Raw genomic sequence first — 24,245 nt, 5'->3', positions numbered from 1 at the left:
GGTTTTGTTCATCAATTTGGGATTTGAGTTATGAGTTTGGTTTCTTAGAAAGCATAAGAAAATCTATGTTGAGTTTTGTGTTTGGGGCCAAAAAATTTGGGTTTGAGTTTTGTCTTTGTGTAATTGTTGAATGTCTTTGAGTTTTGTCTCTACGTAATTGGTGAAAAAAAACTGGGTTGAGTTTTGGGTTTGGGTTCTGAAATTTTGTCTATGTAATTGTGAGTTATGATTTTGCTGATCTGGGTTTCCACTTTGTTCAGATTTGGTTGTAATTGTTGTATTCATGGGTTGCTGTTACATTCAAAGCCCAACTTGAGATTTGTTTTGTTTCTTTTCTGTGTTTGAGAGAGAGAGATGAAGATGGAGAAACCAACGAATTACCAGATCTAAATTCAAGTTTTATTTATTTATTTTTTAATTTGGTTTATGTATATATGTGGATTGATTTTGTTTTGTACAATATTCATTTATGATTTTTCTGAGTTTGATTTTCTTGTGTTCTTTGTGTTTGATATTCTGGGTTTGTATGATTTTTTCTGGGTTGTGCTCTTCTGTGTTCTTGATGAAGAGGATGTTAGATCTAAATTCATGTGTTTTTTTATTTTAATTCTGTTTTTATTTTATTTTTTTTAAAATTGATCAATTAAAATTTAATATTATAAACTGACATGAATCTGAGGTGACATTTATTATTATTATTTTATGCTGACTTGGCATTTATTAAATAATAAATAATAATAATTATTATTTTATTCGTCACGTCAGTATTTACTGTGTTAACAGTGCACTCCGTTTGTCATGTCAGCTTTTTCTGTTAATTGAGTGACGGAAAGGACTAAAATAACAAGCGTTAATTAGATTAGGGATTAAAAGTGATAAAATAAAAATGTTAGGACCAAAATAGAAATGATTCCAAAATATAAGAATGAAAAAAACATTTACATCTATTATTAATTATATAATATATTTAAATATATATATATAAATATATATATATATATATATATATATTAAAACAACTAAGAGCTATTGGATTTTTTATTATATAATATATATGATAGTATATACTCTAAAGGCTGATTTTTTGTTAAGAAATTGAAATGGAACTAAACAGTAAACACTCTCTAGTCATAGTCTCCAGAGTGCTCTAAAGGCTGATTTTTTGTTAAGGAATTGAAATGAAACTAAATATTAAACTTATATATATATATATATATATATATATTAAAACAACTAAGAGCTATTGGATTTTTTATTATATAATATATATGATAGTATATACTCTAAAGGCTGATTTTTTGTTAAGAAATTGAAATGGAACTAAACAGTAAACACTCTCTAGTCATAGTCTCCAGAGTGCTCTAAAGGCTGATTTTTTGTTAAGGAATTGAAATGAAACTAAATATTAAACACTCTTTAGTCATAATCATAGTCTCCAAAGTACAAGTTGTACACGTCTGGGAAGCATTTCACTTTTTTCTATGGTATGAGTTATCATGTCAATTTGCAGTAGTTATCGGAAGTCAGAAGACTCAGAACTCATGTGAATTGCAGAGTGTAGTGTTACACGTTAAGCATTCCAATTTTTTTAGTGCAGTACAGTTGGTTTTTAAAAAAAGTTATTAAATATATAATATATTTTAAATATATATTAAATATAAACAAGTCAGATTGGATTTAATGGGTTTATAATTTTATGACCCAAACCTAATCCAACTCACTATAAAAAATATTTTTTAACCCCACACACCAAACCTTAAAACTCAATCCAACCCGATGGATCGGTGGATTTTTTACACCTCCCTTCTTTAAAAAAAAAGTGTTTGCGAAAGAAACGACAGGTAGAAATTAGATAGTCTTTGCTGATATAACTCGAGCTCCGAAATCTCGAGTACTTTATGTATTTACATGTAAATATGTAATCTCCTCTCACTTCAACTTCTCACTGTCACCCTCCCTCTCCCTCTCACCGGAGCTCTGCCTCTCCTTCTCCCTGTCATTAACGAACCAGAGATTATCTAACCGGATCCCTGTCTAACACTCTTCTCTCTGACACCTAGCTTTCTCTCTCAGAGGTAAACTATGTTTTTCTTTCTGCTTCATGGGTTTCTTTTGAGTTGGTTGTAAGAACTATGTTGTTATAATTGTGATTTTATGGGGGTAATAACATGTGATTTGTGAGTGGGTTTCGGAGGTGAGGGCTCGTTTTACTTCAATTTTGAAGTTTCAAAGTGTTGCTCACAAGGTGTTTGATTAAATGCTTGAGTGAGTCTAGATTTTGAACTTGCACAAATGTTTACAATCTGTTAGCTTTTAGCTTTAGCTCTTGAGCTTTTTCTATTTTCTTCATGTCCAAAGTGTTCATCATCATGAACACCATGTTCATTTTTTCAATAAAAGTTTTATTACCTATCAAAAAAATGGAAAGTTCAGGCTTTTTTATTTTTATTTTTATTTATATTTATCACAACTGAGTACATTAGGATTGTATGAAAGCATTTGGTTTTGTAGCATGTTCACCCTAAGAGTTTCCACCCACCTCACAAACACAAAGAGATGCAAATTTAAATAAAATCAATAAAACAGACTGCAACTTTTGAATCAGAACTACCAACATCTTTTATCAGGCTATGATCTAAAAGTAATGTACAAAAGCAACAATTAATATTCATGTAAAACACCTAAATCATGACAGTTACTGAACAAGTCTCAGAACTGATATTATGTACATAAATATTCCCTTTATAAGAAAGAACATACACAAATGAGTAGAGTGACACATTTAAACAGTACTCACCTGTGCAAAGCCTGTGGCACCATATCCTGCACCAAGAGCACCATAGAGACCACCAACCAAACCATAACCAACACGAGGTGGCTAACTTGGAAGCAGTCCTACCTTCTGTGAATTTGATCCTCCAGACTTTTGATCTGACTGTGGTTTTGCAATAGAACACTCCAAAACTTGGCCTGAAAATCAGAACAAACCAAGCAATGTGAATGACTAATTTAATTTTTTTCCAAAAAAGTAAAATGCATTAAGAAACAAATGAATGATCACCATCAAGTTCATATTTTTCTGTATTCTTCAGCGCCTTCATGCCTTGACATTTCATATTGGGATGTTCATTCACAGCTGCCTGCAATTTATGTAGATGCATATCTAATCTTTATTTCTATCTTGAATTGAAAGTTCATACAAGGATAAAATGTGAACATTTGAGTAAGCTTTCACGGTCTTGGCATTTATGAGCCAGAAGTCTAACAATGACATGGAACCTCATATATTAAATTGATGATAGTTGGTAGACTGAGTTTTTGATGGTATCAAAGCACCCTTTTCAAGTAACATTTTGCATGTCTTTCAACGAAATGCTATTTACTCCTCATATTACTTTTGTGTCACTTATTAAACACTGAGTGGTACACATGCTTTACATGCACCACAAGAGAACAATGATCCAATTGCCTTTCATATAGGCTTCAGTTCATACACAAGGCCAAAGGGTACCAAGTACCAACCCTTCTCACTATGTCACTGTCTGCACCCACTAATTATATAAGATTAAGAGTTTTTTTTTTTTTTTTTTTTTGCAATTGTTGTAATATGTGATCACAAGCAAGAAATAAAATCGTGAGCTTGTGAAGACATATAGAAGCCAAGAAGTAAGAGAAGTTGTGAAGTATAGATTCAAAGCACCACTAGCAAAATAAAATCCTCTGCTTTATTGCAGCTCTTTGTAATATATGATTTTAATATATGTGTTTTGCATGTTGTACGCCATTCTTGAAAATTCATTGAGAATCTTTTTAGTACTGTGAAAAAAAAAATTTGAAACAATAGTAAAAGGAAGTGTAACCAGTTCTAAAGGTATTTTATTTTTAGTTTAAATTATATTTGTTAGTCTAATTTTCAGCTTTCTATGAATTGTGGTGATAAGTGCAGAATTGCAACCAGTTCTGATATTTAAATACCATGAAATATCAGCAAGTTGAGATGATAACCTCTATGCCAGTATTTCCTTTGTCAGTAGGTTCATGTTGCTACTTTTATACCTTAGTGGGATTGACTTTAGTGCTTCAAATTAATTGTTCCATTCATGTCACCAATTAAAGCCATTTCTGCAATAGTTGTATTATGATATTATTTTGGCATAACTACTGTTTGTACTTGGCTAGTAGTCACTTAATGGGCCATTAATCACATTTAATGTATGCTAGATATGGACAAGCATCCAGCAGGACCCCGTGATTGTACTGTCTTGACGAGGCAAGCAGAGCATCGTTCGAGTTGGCTTTGGGATGGTCCTCCGACAGGCCAGGTATGCACTTGTCCAAAAATTTTACAGGAAAAGATTGTACTCATTGTTAACTAGATGAGTGTGTATGTGAATTTGAAGAACAAACACGTTATTATTCTCATATAAATCATACTCAAGTTATTAGTGACAAATATTTTCTTAAAATACATTGATGTTGTCAGTTTAAGTTTGATGTGTAATTATTACGTTGTTATTGAATTCTATATTAATATAATGTTGCTCCATTTGTAGGCATGGCCAGGTGTACTCACTTGTCGCCATCGATTCAGTTGTATGCCCGAAGTTGGGTTAGATCCACGGGTTGCCGCTTATATCACGGATGCGGGGTTAGGTGGGCTATTACACGTCCCAAATATAGAGATCGATCATGCATTGATCACCGCATTGGTGGAGAGATGGCGGCCGGAGACGCACTCATTCCACTTGCCCCACGGTGAGATGACAATCACGTTACAAGACATGGAGGTTATTATGGGGGTACCTGTAGAAGGCTTGCCAGTGGTGGGGAAAACCAATATGGAATGGGGCAACTTATGCCACGAATTGCTAGGCCATAAGCCTCCGGACAAAGAACCCCATGCTAATGAAAACACGGCTATGTTGTGTGGGGCGAGGTTAAAATTGTCTTGGCTCAAGACAATGTTTCATGACCCTCTACCGGCTGATGCCACTGACTTACAAGTGCAGCAATACGCTCGGTATTACATACTAGAGATGTTGGGTGGTATGTTGTTTATGGACAAATCTGGCGAACGGATCTCGGTCATGTATCTGCAATTCTTGAATCCAATCAGCAATGGCAAGAAGTATAGCTGGGGTAGTGCAGCACTAAGTTGGCTATATAGACACCTGTGTAAGGCGTCAGAGACTACCGCGAAGCAGATTGGTGGTGCACTGCTATTGGTGCAAATATGGGCGTATGCCAGGTTCCCACACATATGTCCAATGATGAGGCATCCACATCAGGCACTGCCCTCGGGTCCACTTGCTGTTAGGTATGTAGTTTTTGTATACTTATTATTTACATACGCACGACTTTTTTGCACGGGATTATGTAAGTAACTAATATGAAGGTTATGTATGTGTTGTTTGCTAGATGGAAAGTGGCTACGTGCACCACAGAACATGCAACGCACGTCTTAAGCGCCTATCGTATGTCACTTGCTTCGCTACGGCCAAATCAGGTATTGTACCTTTGCTGGAAACCGCATTGGCATGTATTGTTCTACTTACAATTCGCTTGCAACCCAACCATCAATAAAGTTTTTTTTTCTTTTTTTGGAGTTATACTTTTTAGAGTAGAGATACATATTTGTATTATATATCATTCCCATTCTTTACACTTTTTTTCTAACTATATTGTTAATATGGCTGTTTGTCTCTGTTGGATCATTGTAGATTGTGTGGGAGCCGTATAAGTCAGTGATAGGTTCCCTGCCCTCATATTGTACTGCAGGCCAACACATATGGAGGTCTACCGTGCCGCTTCTACATTTTTGGGTGGTTGAGGGCCATCACCCCGAACGTGTCCTCCGACAGTTTGGGATGAAGCAGGGCGTACCGGTCGATGTCAATACTTCTACTGATTTGCACAATATAACACTCCAAGGGAAGCATGACAAAGATTGGGCTGTGGAACATGCCTCTCCTATTGCTAAATGGGCTGCGCATGCTGAAGTTGTCAATGCACCGATCTTTGAGGGGGAGATGGGGTTCGATGACGAGTATATGAAGTGGTTTCGTCGCATCACTCGACGCTTTATTACAAAAGAAACCTCATACTGGGACACTTTGGTAAGTTTACAATGTCTCTTCTACTACAAATGTCCTCTGGTTAGCATATTTTAGTTCAACCTACTAACACTACTCTTGAATACTTGTGAAAGGTTGAATCACATTTGAGGATACTGGCAATGTGCGAACCAGGTTCCGCGATCCACATTGAGTGTATGTCTGCCTTGGAAGCTGTTGAAGAGCTTAGTCGGTTGAACTTGGATAATGCACGTGTTGCGAGCAACACGAGTGAACCGGCTGCAGGGCATGGCCAGCTAGTTGGTGGACGTCGAGGCCATAGAGGGCGTCATTCTGGTGATGGTACTATACCTCGTTACATACTAATTAGCTATAGATCTTTTTATAGTTAAACGAATTGCATATTATTATTTGCTTGTATTGTTTTCAGGCAAGGTGAGACCAGACAAGGAACCAGTGAGGAGAAGAAAACGGGAATGATTTAGGTTCATTGCATGTTTGTCAATAGGTAGCTCAGATTTTTGTATTATTCTGGGCTTATCTTTCCTTTCCTGCATCTTCAAGAGATCAACACTGCAGTGAGGTTCAGTTATTCAGCAACAAAAGTATTGTTATAACAACTACTAACGTGAGCGTTAATTCTGCCAATTAGTTTTAGCGATTACAACAGTACTCCATCTGGTGTTTTGCTATCTTATCTACTATTAAAGTGAAGTCTTGTAAATACCCCCTAGTGGCCTGTGCAGGGGTTTTTGTTAGTATCCCTCTGTTTTGGATTTCTACTACATCAAAATGCCTTCAACTTCCACCAAATCAATGCACTTGTCATTTCTTTCTACACATATTTGTTTCTCTGTTTATGAATAGATTAATGCAGTGCAAAAGCAGTCTATGTTTATTTTTCATTTGTGTACACTGATTATACATAGGACCCCCCACCACTTTCTGGGTTCCTTTGTCTCTGATCATCTCTCACTATTGGTTCTTATATTCCATAATTCTAACAAGAACTATCATAGTAGAAAGAGAAAAGAAAATAGAGTGAAGAGAAATGTTGGATTACTATCAGCAGCTTGCTGCTAAGCCCTCTTACCATGATTCCATTAAAGTTCTTGAGACTGATATTCAGTACGCCAATATGCTGTAAGCTCTCTCTCTCTCTCTCTCTCTCCGGGCTTTTTTTATTTATTTTTATTTTTTATGATCATAATTGTTTGGTTTATACAAGAAAAGGTGGGGTCTGCTGAAAACCTGTAATTTTTGTGTTAGTCCACACCCCTTCAAATTTCGAAGGCCATACCCCTTTGAGTGCACCATCTGGCTTTTCCCCCCTCAAGTAAAGTTCCCCTAATGCACCCTTGCTGAAACTCCTAGAACTGCTGCTCATTGTATTGAATATGCCCACTTAATCAAGTGGGATGAGGTAATAAATTACTCACCATTTTGCTCTCCCTTTTCCAAAGTGTGTATTTTATACTAACTCTTTGTTATCTAAACATGCATCATATTTGTAGGTTCATAGTGGAAAGACTTTTGATCCAGATGACCCAGAGCACATGAAGTGGATCTATAATGAGGTTAATAGAATGCATTTATTTGCCGACATTTTTTTTTAAAAGTTATTTACCAACTTTTTTCTTTATATTGATTTCTGTTGTTGGCCATCTCACTTATGTAGTTATGTTACCCATATCCTGTATGCTGTCAAGAGAGCTGAGGTTTTTGGCCTTCTAGGAGTCACATATTCTCTTACCCAGGTATTTGTAATTGTATAGCCCGGGATGTCAATTCCCCAAAAGCTTAACTTTCATTCTATTTTATGCCCAAGTACCGTGTGGTTTGTATGAGATGTTCTTTGGTTATCATATATTTTTAAAAAATCATTTAATTTTTTTTTTTGGCTTTCATCTCTTTATTATTGTGATAATGCTTGTGAAAATAGTATTTAGGGTATGTTTGGTAACGGTTTTTTTTCCCTTATTTTCTATTTCCAAAAACAATGTTCTATTTTTGAAACTAAAAAACTTGTTTGGTAACCCAAAATGGACAGAAAACAAAATCTGTTCTCAAAACTCAATTTATGAAGGAAACTAAAAACATGCAAAAGACTATTTTCAGTTTCAAATTTTCAAAAGTCAATGAAAGTACGCATTTAATTTAATGAATCTGTCTCATTTAATGAGTTAGCATTAGAGTTCAAATTCTAGTAACAACATATTTTAGTATTTTCTATTTTTTCCTTCAAAAAACTTTTTTTTTTTTTTAATTTCATCTAACCAAACATGTTTTTTATTTCAAAAATACAAGAATTTTTTTTTCTTTATATTCCCAAAAACAAGTTTTTGAAAATAAAAAATAAAAACTGTTACCAAACACAACCTTAGCTTTTGATTAATATTTTTTCCATATATTTAAAAGAATTCATTGTAAAAATAAAGTCAGAGTCAAAGTTTCAGATATCTAAATTGTTATTTAAGTGGATTCACCTTACTGTTTACAGGGGGTTGTGAAGAAAACATTATTCCAGCTATTGATTCCACTAATGCAATTGTATCAGCTGCATGTGCACTTGAAGCTTTGAAGATTACGACAGGATGCAGCAAAACTCTATCAAACTATTTAACGTGAGTCATAATTTTCCTATTATTTTTGCTTAGCAAAAAATGCCTTATAATCTTGTCCTTGATGTGGTGATAACCTTTGATGATAGATATATGTATAGGAACATTGTTGCATTCATAATCATCATACCATGATTAGGGCTTTTTGATACTTGGAAGGTCATGTGTCACTCTTTGATCCTACCCTGTGGGTTATTGATTCAAGATAATCTTATTGGTCAGTTTTATGTCTCCTAGAAGCCTGTTTGGTCTAGCTTCAGCTTATTTGGGTTATATACAACTTTTCAAGACTTTGTTCTTTCTAGGTATACTTTTGCTTAACATATTTTTTAAGTCAGATAAACCAATGGAAATAAGACCAAACAAGTCATTACTCATTAAAACCCCTTGTTAATTGGTTACTCTAATTTTGTTAAAACACGCCTAACTTTGTTATAACCTTATTAATTCCCACTTTCTTGCTTATGCATTACTACAGCCAATTAGATGGTATATAATTTGTATTACCATATCTCTTATATCCATATTTGTATATACTTGTAAAATCTAAGCTCTTGAAATTTGATATGTATGTTAATCTCTTATTTCTTTAGGTGCACTCTGATGGGAAGCTGAGAATGTCTTCATCTGGATGGAGAGCTACTATTAAAGACTTCTACGGTATGTAAATTATCTTCAATTCTGTATTTACCATATGTAAGATAAGTGGCCTATTGGGCATCATACATAGAAGAAAACAGTTGTGTTTGGTTCAAGAAGTTTATCAAGGATGTAGCACTTATCCTTTTATTAGTATAATAATATGATATAATTCCAATGGTTTTTAATCAAATCATTTTAAGGACACCTATGTGGTTGTTAGAATTTATATGTTTTGGAAATTAGATTAGAATAATGTCATATTCATATCTATAATCTTCTAACTATCCCTAAGAAAAACAAAAGCAAAAGAAATGGCTTGATGGTCTTGTGCTTCACTTTATCTTGTGTTATCTTATGTCAACCATGTGTCCTTTAACTTGTGACTGCAGCTATTATATTGCCATCTCTTCAGCATCTCAATTGTAACTCGTCAGAGTTTGATATTAGTCAAGAGGAAGGTGGCAGCATGGAGATGATTGTCAGGAAGAAATTGGACGATAAGAGGAAAGACTGCAGAAGGGGACTTGGAGAGAGAAGATGAGTGTGGGATCTGCTTGGAGTCCTGCACTAAAACGGTTTTTCCTAATTGCTGCACACTCCATGTGCATCAATTGCTACCATGACTGGTATTTATAACCTTATCAATTTCATCCTTCCATTTCCAATTTAGCCCACTGTTGATTTGTGATAACGGAGAGAAGCCTTAATTTTTAATAGTTACAAGTTCCCTTTCTTTTCTATCTGTTATAGGAGCACAAGGTCAGAATCTTGCCCATTTTGCCGGGGAACTTTGAAGAGGGTGAAATCAGGGGACTTGTGGGTTCTGACATGCAGTAGCAATGTGGTTGGCACTCAAACTATGTTGAAGGAGGATATGTTGCGGTTCTATCTTTATATAAACGGCCTGCCTAAGGATATCCCTGATGCTCTGTTCTTAATGTATTATGAGTACTTATTTTAATCTAACAGACATTAAGAACGATGTACAGGAAGGAAATATGCCAACCATTACCTGTCCAAGAGTCTGGTAAGGTTTCCACGTAGAAAATTCATTTCAACTTTATATTTGATTAGGTAATGATCAAATGACACTCATGAACTACTTTTCCTACTTACTATTTCTTTTTCTTTTTTTCCTTGAACTTTTTGCTCTATAACCCATCATCTTCTTGAGGTAGTTCAAGCCTTCCGCCACCCACCTTAGTTTAATCGTAAGTCACTCCTATTAGCTTTCAGCTTCTCTCTGCTTTAATTTCTCTTGGACTTTGAGCTAGTTGATGGCTACATTAAGTTTCCTTCACTGATCACCTCTTCAATATTGACTAGCATAGTCAATTAATGTTTAAAATCAGAGTGGAAATTTTTTGCTTATATGCTAGTAATGCTACCATGCCATCAATAAAAACAAGTAATTTTCAAAAAATAAACCAAAAGAAGTCTTTCATTGAATTCCTTTTCTATTTGGAAGTCACTTTCTATCAAACAAACACAACCTAAGTTTATACAGGAAAAAATAAATAAATAAAAACACAAACATTTCAAAGATCTAATACAGCAATGGTTCGTCATACATATTAAACTACAACGTAGCAATTGCGGCCACACTAAATCCCATAATTACTCTTCATCTGACGTATTCACGTCCAACTTATAAATGTTATCTGCAAGAAATGATTGCATATAGCGTGCTTGGTCGTATAACTGTAGCTTGACTAATTCACAAATCTTGACTTGGGTCCAATATCGATTTAGACATATCTTCATTCGATTGTTTTCCTTTCTGATGCGATTCAATGCCTTACGAAGTCCATCTATAGTATCTATTGGCATATGAGTTGCACGTTGGCAAGGCATTGGCAACTAATAACCAACTAACTCTTCGTAAAACAATGCTTGTTGTTTAACTAACCAAGTCCACTCCTGCCTCATTGTGTTGTGAACTTGTCTACTATTTTGCAAATTGGGATCAATCAAATAGCTAAACTTGTCTTCAAGTACCCATTGACGACCCATTGTTCTGAATACATCACTGGGTCTGTAAATTGAGTAATCACCTTCCATTTCCTTGCAATGGTATATCAACTGCAATAGTTACTAAATAATGTAACTTTGCATAAACTGTTAATACGATAATACTACAGTGTCCATAATGTACTGTTACACTAAATACTATCTATTTGTACAACGTTGCATAACCTTGTTATTAATACAAACATGCATAAATAGTAGTACATTGAAGAGTCACTGAATTAAACCATTGAAATTATTCACTATTAAAAGCTTCACAAATTTAAATAGTTGTAGTAGTAGTACATTCCTGCCATTGTTTACTCACATCAACACGTTCCAAGACAAAATACCATAGTGTATTTACAGCTCTGTTAAAGTACGATGCATAGTGCGAGGTGACAAATGAATTAAAAGTTCACATGGCATTATATGACAAAGTTTGCAATCCAATAAAAACTGTTGTTATTGATAGACATGACATCTTCAATAAAGTACACAATGCCCAGTGTGATGAGAAATTACGTAAAGATTCATGTGGCATTACATGACAAACTTCGTACTCCAATAAGAGACATGACATCTTTGTTAAAGTACAAGGCAATGTGTGACATGTGAAATGAAGTAAAGGTTCACGTGGCATTACATGACAAAGTTCGAAATCCAATAAAAACTGTTGTTATTGATAGACATGACATCTTCAGTAAAGTACACAATGCCCAGTGTAATAAGAAATTACGTAAAGGTTCACGTGGCATTACATGACAAACTCCGTACTCCAATAACAGACATGACATCTCTGTTAAAGTACAAGGCAATGTGTGATATGTGAAATGAAGTAAAAGGTTCATGTGGTATTACATGACAAAGTTCGGACTTTAATAAAATATGTCGTTATTGATAGACATGACATCCCTATAACATGTCATTACCACCCTCAATTGACATGAAAACATAAACACTTTGGCATTAACGACTGTAAGATGTACTCATAAATTCGCCGAATACGTAAATGGTTTGTTTCAAACTCACTAGCAATGAAGGTTGAATTGGAAATGAGTTCCAACGCTTCAAAATCACATTGTGTAGTGAGAAAAAAGTTTGAATCTACTTCCACATATGCATCATCAGAAACGTCATCAGAGCCACTACTACAGACATACACCAACCACTAAGGGCTAACATGGGTTCGAAGGAAGAGAGATTTTGTTAACGCTCCAATATACATGCATGACAGACTTGGTAGCGTTGAACACATCATGGTCGGCGAACTTAAACAACTAGGTGCAGATAACACTACCGTAGAAGCCACCACAGGAGAACAGCCGTGGTCAAAGCTGTATGAGAAACGGTGTGAGTTGGAGGTGTATTGTAGGTGGCATGGGTTAAGAGTTCCAAAAGCACGTTCTGTGGAGTTACCTAGAGAGGTAAATGTACTTGCACGCCTTGAAAGGGAGAACAATCAAATGCAGTGGAGGCTAGATCGTTTCCATGCAATCCAAAAGGCTAGAAAACATCTTAAGGGAAAAGCACAAGAGCGAGCTATCAAGTCCATTAACGAAATTACAAACTTAGATGATAGCAAAGATATTTCAAACTTCTCAGATTCAAGCAACGATGATTTTCAAGAATTTCTACCTATCAACATAAGACGTTGTTAATGTGTAACAAAAATATGATCATGCATGCTGAAATTTTGTAAAAGTCAACCGTTGTGCTAACTACAACAATACCTTCTACAATGTTCTATCCATTTTCATTTGCATTTTGCACAAAGAATTTATGGGAACTTATCTTTTATTATTTCTGTCTTGTTGGGTTGCATTTTAATGCTATCCACTAATTAAAACAGTAGTCAAAGTTTCCAGCATAACATTGAGTTATATATGTCCAAATTAAAGTTAAATTTATTTAAATGAAAAATGATGTTTATTCAATTATAAACATCATTTGCAACTAAGAATATAATTAAGTTTTCAAATACATATTTGCATCAACATTAACAACAAAAATTAAATCAAACCCAATGGCCATTTTAGAATTGTACCTTTTTTGTTGGATCGTTTGGTAGATCCCCACATATTTAAAAAAGTGGTATTTGACCATTTTAGCCGTTATTAGCATCAACTACATATTTGCATCAAGGTTCTCAACAAAATTTAAAATAACCTAAATGGCTACTAATGAATTGTACCTTTTGGTGTTAAATCTAACGGATCAAATTTGTTAACAAGAGACAAACTAAGTTAGAAATGTGAGAAAATTATTTCAGGTGAGATCAGAGGAGGAGACTGACTTGTAGAATCGCAGGCTGGGCTGCATCTGCTAGGAAGTGTGGGTGAAAGGGAGATGTGATCCAACAGAATGTTGGTATATAACTACACAATACTTGAGTTTAAGAAACTCAAGTACTGTGTAGTTTACTAATTAAATTACTTGAGCTTCCAAACCTCGAGTTCAATGTGACATTTTATAATTAAAAAAATATAGCTCACCCATGGTCATGGTGGCAAATTTTAATGGAACTCAAGTTCTTGAAACTCGAGTTCCTAAATAGTGATAGCTTACTATTTATTTCTAAAAGAATGATATATCTCTATATATTCTGCAAAAATGTGCTCGGGACAGGGCAATCTTTGGATTTCTTGGGAATCTTAACGCTTTGGCTCTGTTTGCAATAAATGTCAATCAAGTCAAGGTCAGTGTTTGGTGCCACACCATTTTCTACCATTGTGAACAACAATATTTTTGCTTATTCGATTTACTAGCAATAAAGTCGGATTTATAAAAAGTTTATGGTAGGTTTGAATGGGAATTCACTCGGTATATTTTGATATTTTTTTCCAACTTTCGGAAAAGAGCTTGTAACCCTCATTATGAAAATGATTAAATCCTTCCATTACAATATTGTGTGGAATGGAAATTTGATACCTACCATCACTCTTTCAAGGGGGATTAGACAAGGAATAGGTGGCTTTGGAATGGAATCCTCAACAAATAGTTAGGATGGGCTAATATACAAGATATCAATGTGTCTTGGATTATATGATGTTTCCCCAAATATTTAACCAGATAAATAAGTCCATCTCTAATTACAAACAACAACTACAAAAAAACTTCATCTAGTATTATAACATGCATCAATGCACTGAAAATGCAAAAAGGAAAAAAAAATGGTAGTTACATCAAGTTGACTGGTACTCTTCCAAGAGATAATTCATCTCCACCTGTGAAATACAGATAGTAATCTTTAAATTTTTGACAAATTAAGATTCTATCATTCTAAGAAATTAGAATAGTAATTAATATATAACCCACCGGCCAGTAGATCACAGCTACTAATCTAGCAACTAACGAGAGAGGTGTTTCTGATGAATATGCTTCGATGCCATGCCATGCAGTTGTGAAGGTCCCATGTTAGACTGGTCCTGGAACAAGAGTAAAATCACCAATGTAAGGAGCCCATTGAAGAAAGAAAGGAAAATCCCGAGTTGCAATGTTAATTACCATATCTTGCAAACTATCCTGAACATCAAAACAACTAGGAATAGTTTGTGGTCTGAAATGTAGCTGCCCCTACAAGCACACGAAAGATAAGAGTATATCATTATTTAACTTCATTGTATAAATATTATAAAAAATAATAATAAAAAAAACCTCCCTTGAAAGAACAAACCCCTATACTGAACTCAACTCTAAGCAAAACATAGTAGAATGCCATACCATCCCATGCAACCTTTGTTGAGCTAAGTAATGGACATCGTGGATAGGAGCTATAGAGTTCAATTGTCCCTACAAAAAAAACAAAAAGAGCCCAATTTAGATATTGCATTTAAAACAATATTCAACAAATACGTTAACTAGATACCAACCCTTGCATATTACTCCCTCTGTCCTAATTTAAATCTCTCGTTTTTCTTTTTGGGACGTCCCAAAATAAATATACAGTTTCCAAAATTAAAAACACATACTTGACAATTTTCTAAACTATCCTCAGCCTTTTTTAATAACATAAATAGGATTCTCACTAAGGGTGCGTTTGTTTTGAAATCATTTTCCCCCAAACCCGCGTGTTTGGTAGCAACGGAAAATAAAATTTTCCGGAAAATCATTTCTTGTTGACCAACAATTACTCCTTTGACCCGGAAATTATTTTACACCCTTATTTTCACTTCAATTCATTTCCGGAAAAAGAGAGAGAGAGAGAGAGAGAGAGAGAGAAGAGAGAGCCCAGATTAGAGAGAGAGAGAGAGAGAGCCCAGATTGTGCCGCTCGTCCGACGATCGCACCGCGCCGACGAGCGGCGCGATCAACGATCGCGATCGATGAGATTGCACGGTGTGATCGTCCATCGAGCAGCGCGATCGACGAGTGCGATCGCGATCGTCAATCGCGCCGCTCGTCGGACGATCGCACCGACCTCGCCTCCGCTCGATGTCGCCTTCACCGCGTGATCTCATCTTCTCCTCCGCCGCGCGATCTCAATTTGACCGGATTTGATGAATTTTTTTGCTGGGTTTTGTTTCTTTTGTGAATGAGTGTGGAATTGATTCATTTTCTTTTGCTGGGTTTTGTTTCTTTTGCCGGATTTGATGCATTTTCTGTAAAAATGTTTGAATGAACCAAACACCGAAATTAATTTTCCGTAAAACGAATTTTGTGACAGCCAAACACATGAAAACGTTTTCCTTTCCGGAAAATAACATTTCCGGAAAATGGAATATTTTCCGGAAATGCTTTTACGCGAACCAAACACAGCCTAAGAATCGTGCCAACTTCTAAGTTCTGATGGCATTTTAGGAAGTTTGTTAGACTTTCTAAGTTTTATTAATAATTGTGCCTAATAGAACCAACAACCAAGGAACTTACTTTGGGGAGAAAGAGAGTATGCTGATTCTGTAATGCAGCTGATCACAAATAGTCAACATGGCTTAGAACTATTGAGTTTAATTGTCCATAGGGAAAGATAGGTAAAACAGGGTTTTGATAAGTATATAGGTTATATTGCTGGTAATACTTATCTATTGTTCCTTGAGTAAACTCCATATTTTTACCCTTTTTTTTTTGATAAGATATTTTTACCATTATAATAAGACAAATAAATTAATTAATAGAAGAAGAAGAAATCTCACCATTCCCTGAACAAGTTGTTGTGTGCTAAAATAGCCATCAAGGGCTGCAGCTCTTGAGTGCAGTTGTTCCTACAATAAATAAAAAGACAAAACTCTAAACTCTCAGTAACAGTCATATTCAAAAGTCAAATTAAAAAAACAATCTTTTCCTATTCCATGCATTAAGGTAGCTATTAAACCAAAACATACCATCCCTTGCATTCTCTCTTGTGATTCATAAGAACAATCAAGGGCTGGTGCTCGTAAATTTGCATGTCCCTGCAAGTATGGAATCCACACCAAAATGTTATTAAAATTACAACATCATAACCTGCATTACTTATGAGATTAAATGAGTATAACTACTTATCAAAAAAAAAATGAGTATAACTAAAGAGAGACACAACATTACTAACCATTTGTGGCCAGCTGTCATGGGTCCCAATTGATATGACCTCTGGCTCTGGATGTACCTAAATTTACATAAAAAGGCCTACTTAAATAAACATAGTTCATAATAAAGTTGCAATGATTATCACCAAAAGCTCAACTAACCTGTCTTTTTTTGGATGCACTATTTTTTCTGTTTGCGTTGCTAGTGCTGTTACCCTGGTTCACTTCTTCAAGGCCTTGAGGACCATGAGTTGAAGGCGAGCTTGGTTCTATTAAACTCTGAATTGAGTTGTTTACACTCTCGCACTTTCTCAAAGCTTCTTCCAGCGCATTCAATGCAATATTGTAAGTCTCTTGAGATAAAGACCCTTCATCACCCAACTTAAAGGCCCGTCGACATAGATCATTGTAGCGTTGAACCCTAGACTCAACAACTGAACCTTCTCTTGTTGTTTGTCTACTCTTTGCATCCTTTGTCCAACGTTTCAATATATACTGAGATGGAATGCTATGTACACCAGACATTTGAAGAACAATCATCACATGCCTACAAAGGAAACCATTGAATTCAAATAAACGACACAAACAAGCTATATCTGATGTTGTTTCATTCCATACCACAATGAAATCTTGATTCTCTTCAAAATCTTGAACCCTAAAAGTTATGGTCGCTCCATCTTCACTTTCTTTTCTTGGATGACAAGCAACCACTCCCAAAACTTCATTTTGAAATTTCTTAAATATTGTGTGTGTATACAGAGTAGCCAACTGTTTCCCAAAAGGTGATGGAGATTTCAATCCTGGTTGTTTATGCCAAGTTTCAAAATCTGCTTTTGCTTCCTCTTCACACTTCTCTCTTAGAATCACTTTATAGTGTTCTAAGAACTCCTTCAATGTAGTTTTCCTTTGCATGTATTTGTCAAACAAACAGTTCATTCCTTCCAATCGTTGGATTGTAGACATCCCTGCCAAAAAAACATCTTTCATATATGTAGGTGCCCATTGTTCACGTTCTTCATACAAAGATTGGAACCATAAGTCATTTCTTAAATTGAATCTATCAACCATTTTCCACCATCTCCTTTCAAACTGTTCAGTTGTCCAAGACTTAAAAATGCATTTGTTAAATTTTGCCATAAAGTTTTCATGTTGCCTTATTACATAACTGAGCTTCTCAGGAATTTTGCTCAGTATATGCCACAAACAAAAACAATGACGAGAATCGGGAAATACCTCTGCAATAGCTTCTTTCAAGGCTTTGTCTTGGTCAGTAAGTATCACTCTTGGAGCATGTCCACCCATTGCTCTGAGCCAAGCCCGCATCAACCAAACATATGTTGGTTTAGTCTCTTCAGACAACAATGCACATCCAAGCAAAAGGAAATGAAAATGATGGTTCACACCAATAAAGGGAGCAAACGGCAATTTATATTCATTCTTGATATGTGTGGTGTCAAAAAAAATTACATCGCCAAAACTTCCATAATCAAGCCTACCTTTTGCATCGACCCAGAAAACGTTTCTCAGCCGCTGCTCTTCATTTAGATCTATCGCATAAAAGAAATTAGGATTCTCATCTTGCATATACATGAAATGGTCAAGCATAACTTGAGCATCTCCTTCTTCTAAAGCCAGATGCTTTCCACTATCTAATTGATTTGCGATTCCACCTTTCTGCTTGTCAACTTTCTTATAGCCACCAGATTGTCTAGACATTGTAGCAAACATCTTTTTTGTTCTTGCCCGAATAGCATGCAAGGCATCAACATTACTACTACCTAGATCTAAATTCCGATGACCCCGAAAGTAATAGGCTTGATCTGGAAAAATTTCATGATTATGCTCCTTTATGAAACTAGAGATAATCCATAAACCATCTTGCCTAGTTTTAACATGCATGCAAGCCTTGCAATCTGTTTTTGACCATGATAGATTAATCCTACCTCGTCTCCTCTTTACAGGAATGTTCATTGTGCTTTCTATATTTGAATCAGGTTCCATAGTTTCATCTGCTTTACGTTCCCGCTTGCTTCCATATCTAGTACATGCAAATTTCGCATCAATAAATTTTCCGGATATTCTGGAACGACGGCTGGCCTTTATTACAACAGCAAATCCCACAGACTTCGCATATTCTCTATAGAATGAAAAGGCTTCCTCCTTTGATTCAAATTCCATTCCATCATGAGGCTCTAAACTTTTGAAAGAATTTAAGTTAATATCCTCTCCAGCATTCCCCTTGTTTCTACTATCTGATATTCTACTATTTACATTTGGTCCTGTATTTTCCTTATCAGCTACATTAGGAGATTTTATGATCAATCTGTCTCTATCATGCACTTCATCACCACCATGCACCATATTAACATTCACACTTGACCTACTGTCTTCCTTATGGCATTCTCCTGAAGGCTGCTCAAGATCTATCCCCATGGAGAAAATTTTACTTCTATTTTCTTTTGGAAATCAAACTATTGACATATGTACCTAAGAAGTGAGAAGAAAATGTGCACCTGTTAGAAGCATATTAAAGAATAGTCCAAAGCCATCTAAAAACTCCAGAATGTCATTGAATATAATTCGCATATTAATCAAACATAACCATATATGATAAATCTTAGATAAAGTAGAAATTTCTATTGATAGAAATACGAAGTTTTTAGCAGTATGAATGAATATTGAAAATCGATTATCCAGAATCACTTTAAGAAATATATAAAAATGCCAGCCAGATATCAAATTAGTGCTAGTTATGCAGAGAAAGAGAGAGCACTGAATGTGTTAACCTGATCAAAGTCCTTGAACTTCTATGTATCAACTTTCATCATATATAGCATAACAATCATGATCCGAATGTGCATCAATGCAACCACAGTAAGCCAAGTTCCCACACTAAAAATATACGCGCAAATTTCAATTTACGTGAAATGAAAAGATACTTATTACACGCAAGAGTATACCAAAAAGAAAACATTTTTCAATAGTAATAAAATGATTTTGTTCAAAAATTGGAAAAGGCACAGCCATACTGATCTATTACATGGTTAGTAATGTATACAAAGAATATGCAGTGAAGAAAAAAAAGAAGTAAGAAAAATGCTAAGACCTAAAGAAAGAGGAAAATACCCCAATAGCGCTCATCCAAAGGGAAAACCACATCATTCATATAATTTGAACAGCTACATAAAACAAGTAACTTTTTTTGGTAACCACAACAATATAAATTTCAATCATTTTTCCTTAAAGGCTGTCTCTTCTTATTAGCATGGTTTCATTTTATAACCTCATGAATTGCAAAAGTCCGGCAACTTCAAAGCACAAATACAAGCAATTTTTTTTTTTTTTTAATAAAGTAAGGAACCTTTTTAAAGAAGAGTCCTTTGGACTCGCTCTAGCTAGTAAAATCTACAGGCAACTAACCTAACCCCACGAGCCAAAACCAATTTCCGAGTATCCAGAGGCATTCACCCTTTATGTTCATGCCCAGGAGCAAGATCCAAATTTATTAAGCATTCCATCATTTATCCAGGAAAAAAAGAATTAGAAGGGTTTGTTGTTTCTTCTACAATCTAGGGAAATGCTTAAACCTAACATAACCTGCATGCAAAATGAATGCTTGGACCCATGTTCAGAACTTCAGATTCATTGCAGCAAAAGAGTACTTATAGAAAGTATACAAGAGGTCTTAGACTGGAATCAAGAATTCATTCCTTGGAACATATGTATGGTAATGACCAAGCAAGCAGGTTAGATGCATTACCATGTCCCACATGATGTAATGCCTGACACAAGAACTTCAGATGTTGAAGTGTTCATGTTACATGGAAGATAACGTACATTTCAAAGATACCTTTTGGCAGGTAGCTTATTGGTGGAGTCTTGGGGGGTTTGGCTTGAAGAAATGTCAACTTCTAGGGACTTAAGTTGGGCAGCCATGTCCCTCATTTCCATAATGTGTTCATGCACACGCTTAGAATACTCAAATGTCTTGCTAGAAAACCTCTTCATTAGTATGCTTGTCAAAGCCTTATTGGATCTTACAAATTGTTCTTCAATGGTTTTCATGAAATCCTCAAACTTAGAACATTTCGGGATCGAACCCCTAATGCTCTTGTTTATATGAGATTTAATGAAAATCAAACTTAAGCAATTAAATTGCCCATCATTCATATTCAATTTTCTCCTTTGGTGCACTTGATTATGTGGTGGAGATGAACCACCCAACCTCATGGAATCAAGTGCATCAAATGAGAAAATTGAAAATGATCGATGTGATTGATCTAATCACTAAAGTTTGATGTTCATTAAATCTCATATAACCAAGATCATTAGGGATTCGATCCCGGAATGTTCTACGGTTAAAGACTTCATGAAAGAGATTGAAGAACAATATGAAGCAGGACAATTAACTATTCTAAGTATGGAAATGATGGACATGACTGCCCAACAAGTTGTATGATGTATTTTGGAAGTATTGTAATAAATTTAAGTTCCAAACACAAAAAGTTCAAAAGGAAGAACTAAAAGTATGCATTGAAAAGGTGACACAACAACTAAACCAGATAAAATACAACCATAACCAAAAAATGGAAACTTTCAATCAAAATTCTAGACAAAGCATCATGTGATTGCAATAACAAGATGAGAATTTGAAAAATTGGAAGAGAAAAAAGGATACACAGATAAGGAAAATGCAAAATTCCCACCTCTCAGACGCATATAACACTCAAAAAATGTGAAATTTCATTCAAAATCCCACATATGACTACTGAGCATTAATGTGAACAAAAACTCCAATTATAAACAAATTTAATTTGAAGAAATTAAAAACCAACCAAGAATGCAGACAAGTAAACCAGGTACAATACAACAATAACTTAAAAAATGAAAACTTTCAAACACAATTCTACTCAAGGCAACATGTGACTACACTAAAAAGATGAGAATTTGAAAAATTAGCAGAGAATAAAGGATACCCAGATAAGAAAAATGCAAAATTTCCACCTCTCAAAGACATATAACACTTAAAAATGTAAACTTTCATTCAAAATCCCACATGGGATCAATTTGCAGACCCTGATACCACAACTACTGAACATTAATTTGAACAAAAATTCTAAAAACTACATGCAAAAATAAAATTTACAAGAAATTAAAATGAACCCAGAAAAACCCAGAATTAGTTTTTTTTTTTTTAGAAAATTAAACAAGCCAACAGTTAAGAACAGTGCAAATAAGTGATAAGAAAAAAATAAAATTATTTTTTTAATTAATGGGTGTAATAATTGGGACTAAAAAATGAGACAAATTGAGAGAGGGAGTGAGAGAATTTACAGTAAGAAGAGGAGGATTAAAGAGGAGCATCAGATCGTAGAAGTGAGCGGAGAGAGCGAGTAAGCAAGTTTTTTGGTTTCTCCATTTCAAAGCTTAGGGATTCAGAAACCATACATGTACTCGCGCTTACATGCCCACCCCACCACTAATTACCTAAATAAGAAATAAATAAATAAATAATGGATTTATTCAAAAAAAAAAGGAAAAAAAAAGAAGTACTGTAGCATCCTAGAGCATCTCCAGCAGAATCATTAAATTTTTGTACTGTTTGAAAAATGAACAGTGACTTTTACCTTTATCTATCAACTTTTTCAAATACACTTTCCAACAGACTCTCTGTCTTATTCTCTATCTCATTTAAATATTATTTCTTCATTCATTATTTATTCTTTTTTTTAACAACTACACATCTTCCAACATTTTTTTATTCAATACCTAATTATTATAATAGTAAAAAAAGATTTGAAGAATGAACAGTAACTCATCAGACTTGATAAGCTACTGTTCATGAGTCAAAAAAAATTTCATGTATAGAGAGGCCATTGGAATAGCATTTTGTGGTTATACTCTCCAAAATAGACAGTATTTTGTGTTTGTTGATGCTATTGGAGATGCACTAAACTAGGCAACTGTTAAAAAAAAAAAAACACAACTATTAAAAGTTTAAAATTATTCATCCATAATCTATAAATATTGTATGATAGAAGCTTTTGACTATTTGTTAATTTCATGAAAGCTTATCATATCTAATATGTTTAAAATCTTACGTAATGTTTTATATGTTCATCCGCAATGTAATAGAGTTGCTCACTCACTTACTAGAAGAGCAATACTTTTCTCTCCAATGTCCGTCTGAATGGAAGATATTCTATTATACCTTTTACCTGTAATTTAGGTTGATTTGAATAGACTCTCTTAATATTATGCATTGATTTTCTTCTAAAAAAAGAAAGAAATCTCACACACACAAATATACATATATATATATATATATATAAAGCCAAAACTGAGAGAAAATCAAGTTAGATTCTAAATTAAATTTCAATTGAAATCTAATTTTACAAGAAAAGGAACCGATTAATTTTCATTAAATTAATGGTCACCTTATAAGAATAACATAAAACTTTGTAACCATATTACACTATTAAGAGAAGGTATTAAAAATAAATAAATTTAAGTTTTAGTAAAAATGATTAATAATAATATTAATAATTTTTATAACAATAGTTTGATGTTCTCAAAATAACAATTTTTCAATCCTTTGTCATCCTACATAGAATTCCTCCTTCAAATCTATCATCCTCCTCAAAAATCTTGTATAAGAGAAGGATCTTATTATTTTCCACCAAATTAATGTCACTATATAAAAATAACATAAAATTCTATAGTGATACTACACCATTAAGAAAAAAAATTGTAGTTCCTTTCTTGTCCAACTTTATCATCACCTCCACATGTTATAATTTGAAGAAAAAAAAAACAAATAAAATAAGATTTTAGTGCGAATGATTAAGTCCACAAAAGTGTAACTTTAATTTTATAAATAAGGATATTTTACTAAATTTAATTTTAAAAACAAATTCAGGGGATTGTATTAATGTGTTGTCACCAAACAAACGAATAGTAATAATTATCCCATTACAACATCTTATATTTCTTATAAAATTGTAATATTTATTCTTATTCCTATATATTCACTATTACAAATGTACCATAGTGCGTGAGGGGATACCACTTGAAGTAAAGAGTTCAGTAATAGATAAAAAAGTTCTAAAAATGCCGTTCATTAACCTTTGTGTAAGGTAGTGTGCTTGACACAATCATAGACACTAGTAATTATGAGCAAGGAATGGTGCTAGGAAATCAACTGCTTGACTTTTATACCCTCCCATTATTATCAGTTACAATTCTCTTCCCCTCAAATCTACTCAATTGTAACTCTTCTTTTTATAATTCCAAGTGTATAATTCATCTGAAGAACTATATTCAAGTGAAATTTCCAAGTAACAAACTAACAATAGAAGCATAGTTGTTTTATTATTTGTTGTGTATAACTCTTGTGC

The 24,245-nt window shown here is 34.3% G+C and overlaps 2 protein-coding genes and 1 pseudogene across 4 annotated transcripts; 2 read left to right on the top strand and 1 right to left on the bottom strand.

Annotated features, from left to right (window-relative positions):
- Positions 1-1,830: 1,830 nt before the first annotated feature.
- Positions 1,831-6,914, top strand: LOC126705592 (serine/threonine-protein phosphatase 7 long form homolog). Its single transcript, XM_050404673.1, has 7 exons — positions 1,831-2,075; positions 4,222-4,322; positions 4,554-5,317; positions 5,419-5,506; positions 5,721-6,116; positions 6,209-6,416; positions 6,505-6,914. The coding sequence occupies exons 2-7, from the start codon at positions 4,224-4,226 to the stop codon at positions 6,552-6,554; spliced, it is 1,605 nt and encodes a 534-aa protein (XP_050260630.1). The 5' UTR covers positions 1,831-2,075; positions 4,222-4,223; the 3' UTR covers positions 6,555-6,914.
- A 148-nt stretch (positions 6,915-7,062) lies between these two features.
- LOC126705593 (E3 ubiquitin-protein ligase AIRP2-like) lies at positions 7,063-10,448 on the top strand (annotated as a pseudogene).
- A 3,908-nt stretch (positions 10,449-14,356) lies between these two features.
- LOC126704596 (protein FAR-RED IMPAIRED RESPONSE 1-like) lies at positions 14,357-22,328 on the bottom strand. Of its 3 annotated transcripts, XM_050403622.1 has the most exons (10): positions 19,635-20,591; positions 18,345-19,335; positions 17,011-18,197; positions 16,872-16,928; positions 16,666-16,734; positions 16,477-16,545; positions 15,068-15,136; positions 14,852-14,920; positions 14,663-14,772; positions 14,357-14,571 (listed from the first exon to the last, which is right to left on the bottom strand). In XM_050403622.1, exons 2-9 carry the CDS (start codon positions 19,279-19,281, stop codon positions 14,695-14,697), a joined length of 2,535 nt encoding a protein of 844 aa, XP_050259579.1. In that variant the 5' UTR covers positions 19,282-19,335; positions 19,635-20,591; the 3' UTR covers positions 14,357-14,571; positions 14,663-14,694. The 3 variants fall into 3 exon arrangements, with proteins under 3 accessions (XP_050259579.1, XP_050259578.1, XP_050259577.1); XM_050403621.1 differs by lacking the exon at positions 19,635-20,591 and adding an exon at positions 22,183-22,328 and having other exon boundaries at positions 17,011-19,335; XM_050403620.1 differs by having other exon boundaries at positions 17,011-19,335.
- Between the last annotated feature and the right edge of the window lie 1,917 nt (positions 22,329-24,245).

This window comes from Quercus robur, chromosome 11 (genome assembly GCF_932294415.1).
Source record: "Quercus robur chromosome 11, dhQueRobu3.1, whole genome shotgun sequence".
NCBI classification, from domain to species: Eukaryota; Viridiplantae; Streptophyta; class Magnoliopsida; order Fagales; family Fagaceae; genus Quercus; species Quercus robur.
This window is presented reverse-complemented; position numbering and strand designations above follow the sequence as displayed.

What these genes read in the sequence shown, in the direction of transcription:
- LOC126705592 (XM_050404673.1), top strand. Translation starts at nt 4,224, where the DNA reads ATGGACAAGCATCCAGCAGGACCCCGTGATTGTACTGTCTTGACGAGG. An exon ending in TCGGGTCCACTTGCTGTTAG is followed by an intron (nt 5,318 to 5,418) that starts GTATGTAGTTTT and finishes GTTGTTTGCTAG; the next exon opens with ATGGAAAGTGGCTACGTGCA. An exon ending in CTTCGCTACGGCCAAATCAG is followed by an intron (nt 5,507 to 5,720) that starts GTATTGTACCTT and finishes GGATCATTGTAG; the next exon opens with ATTGTGTGGGAGCCGTATAA.
- LOC126704596 (XM_050403621.1), bottom strand. Translation starts at nt 19,281, where the DNA reads ATGGGGATAGATCTTGAGCAGCCTTCAGGAGAATGCCATAAGGAAGAC. An exon ending in ATGACAGCTGGCCACAAATG is followed by an intron (nt 16,735 to 16,871) that starts GTTAGTAATGTT and finishes CCATACTTGCAG; the next exon opens with GGACATGCAAATTTACGAGC. An exon ending in AGGATAGTTTGCAAGATATG is followed by an intron (nt 14,773 to 14,851) that starts GTAATTAACATT and finishes CTCTTGTTCCAG; the next exon opens with GACCAGTCTAACATGGGACC.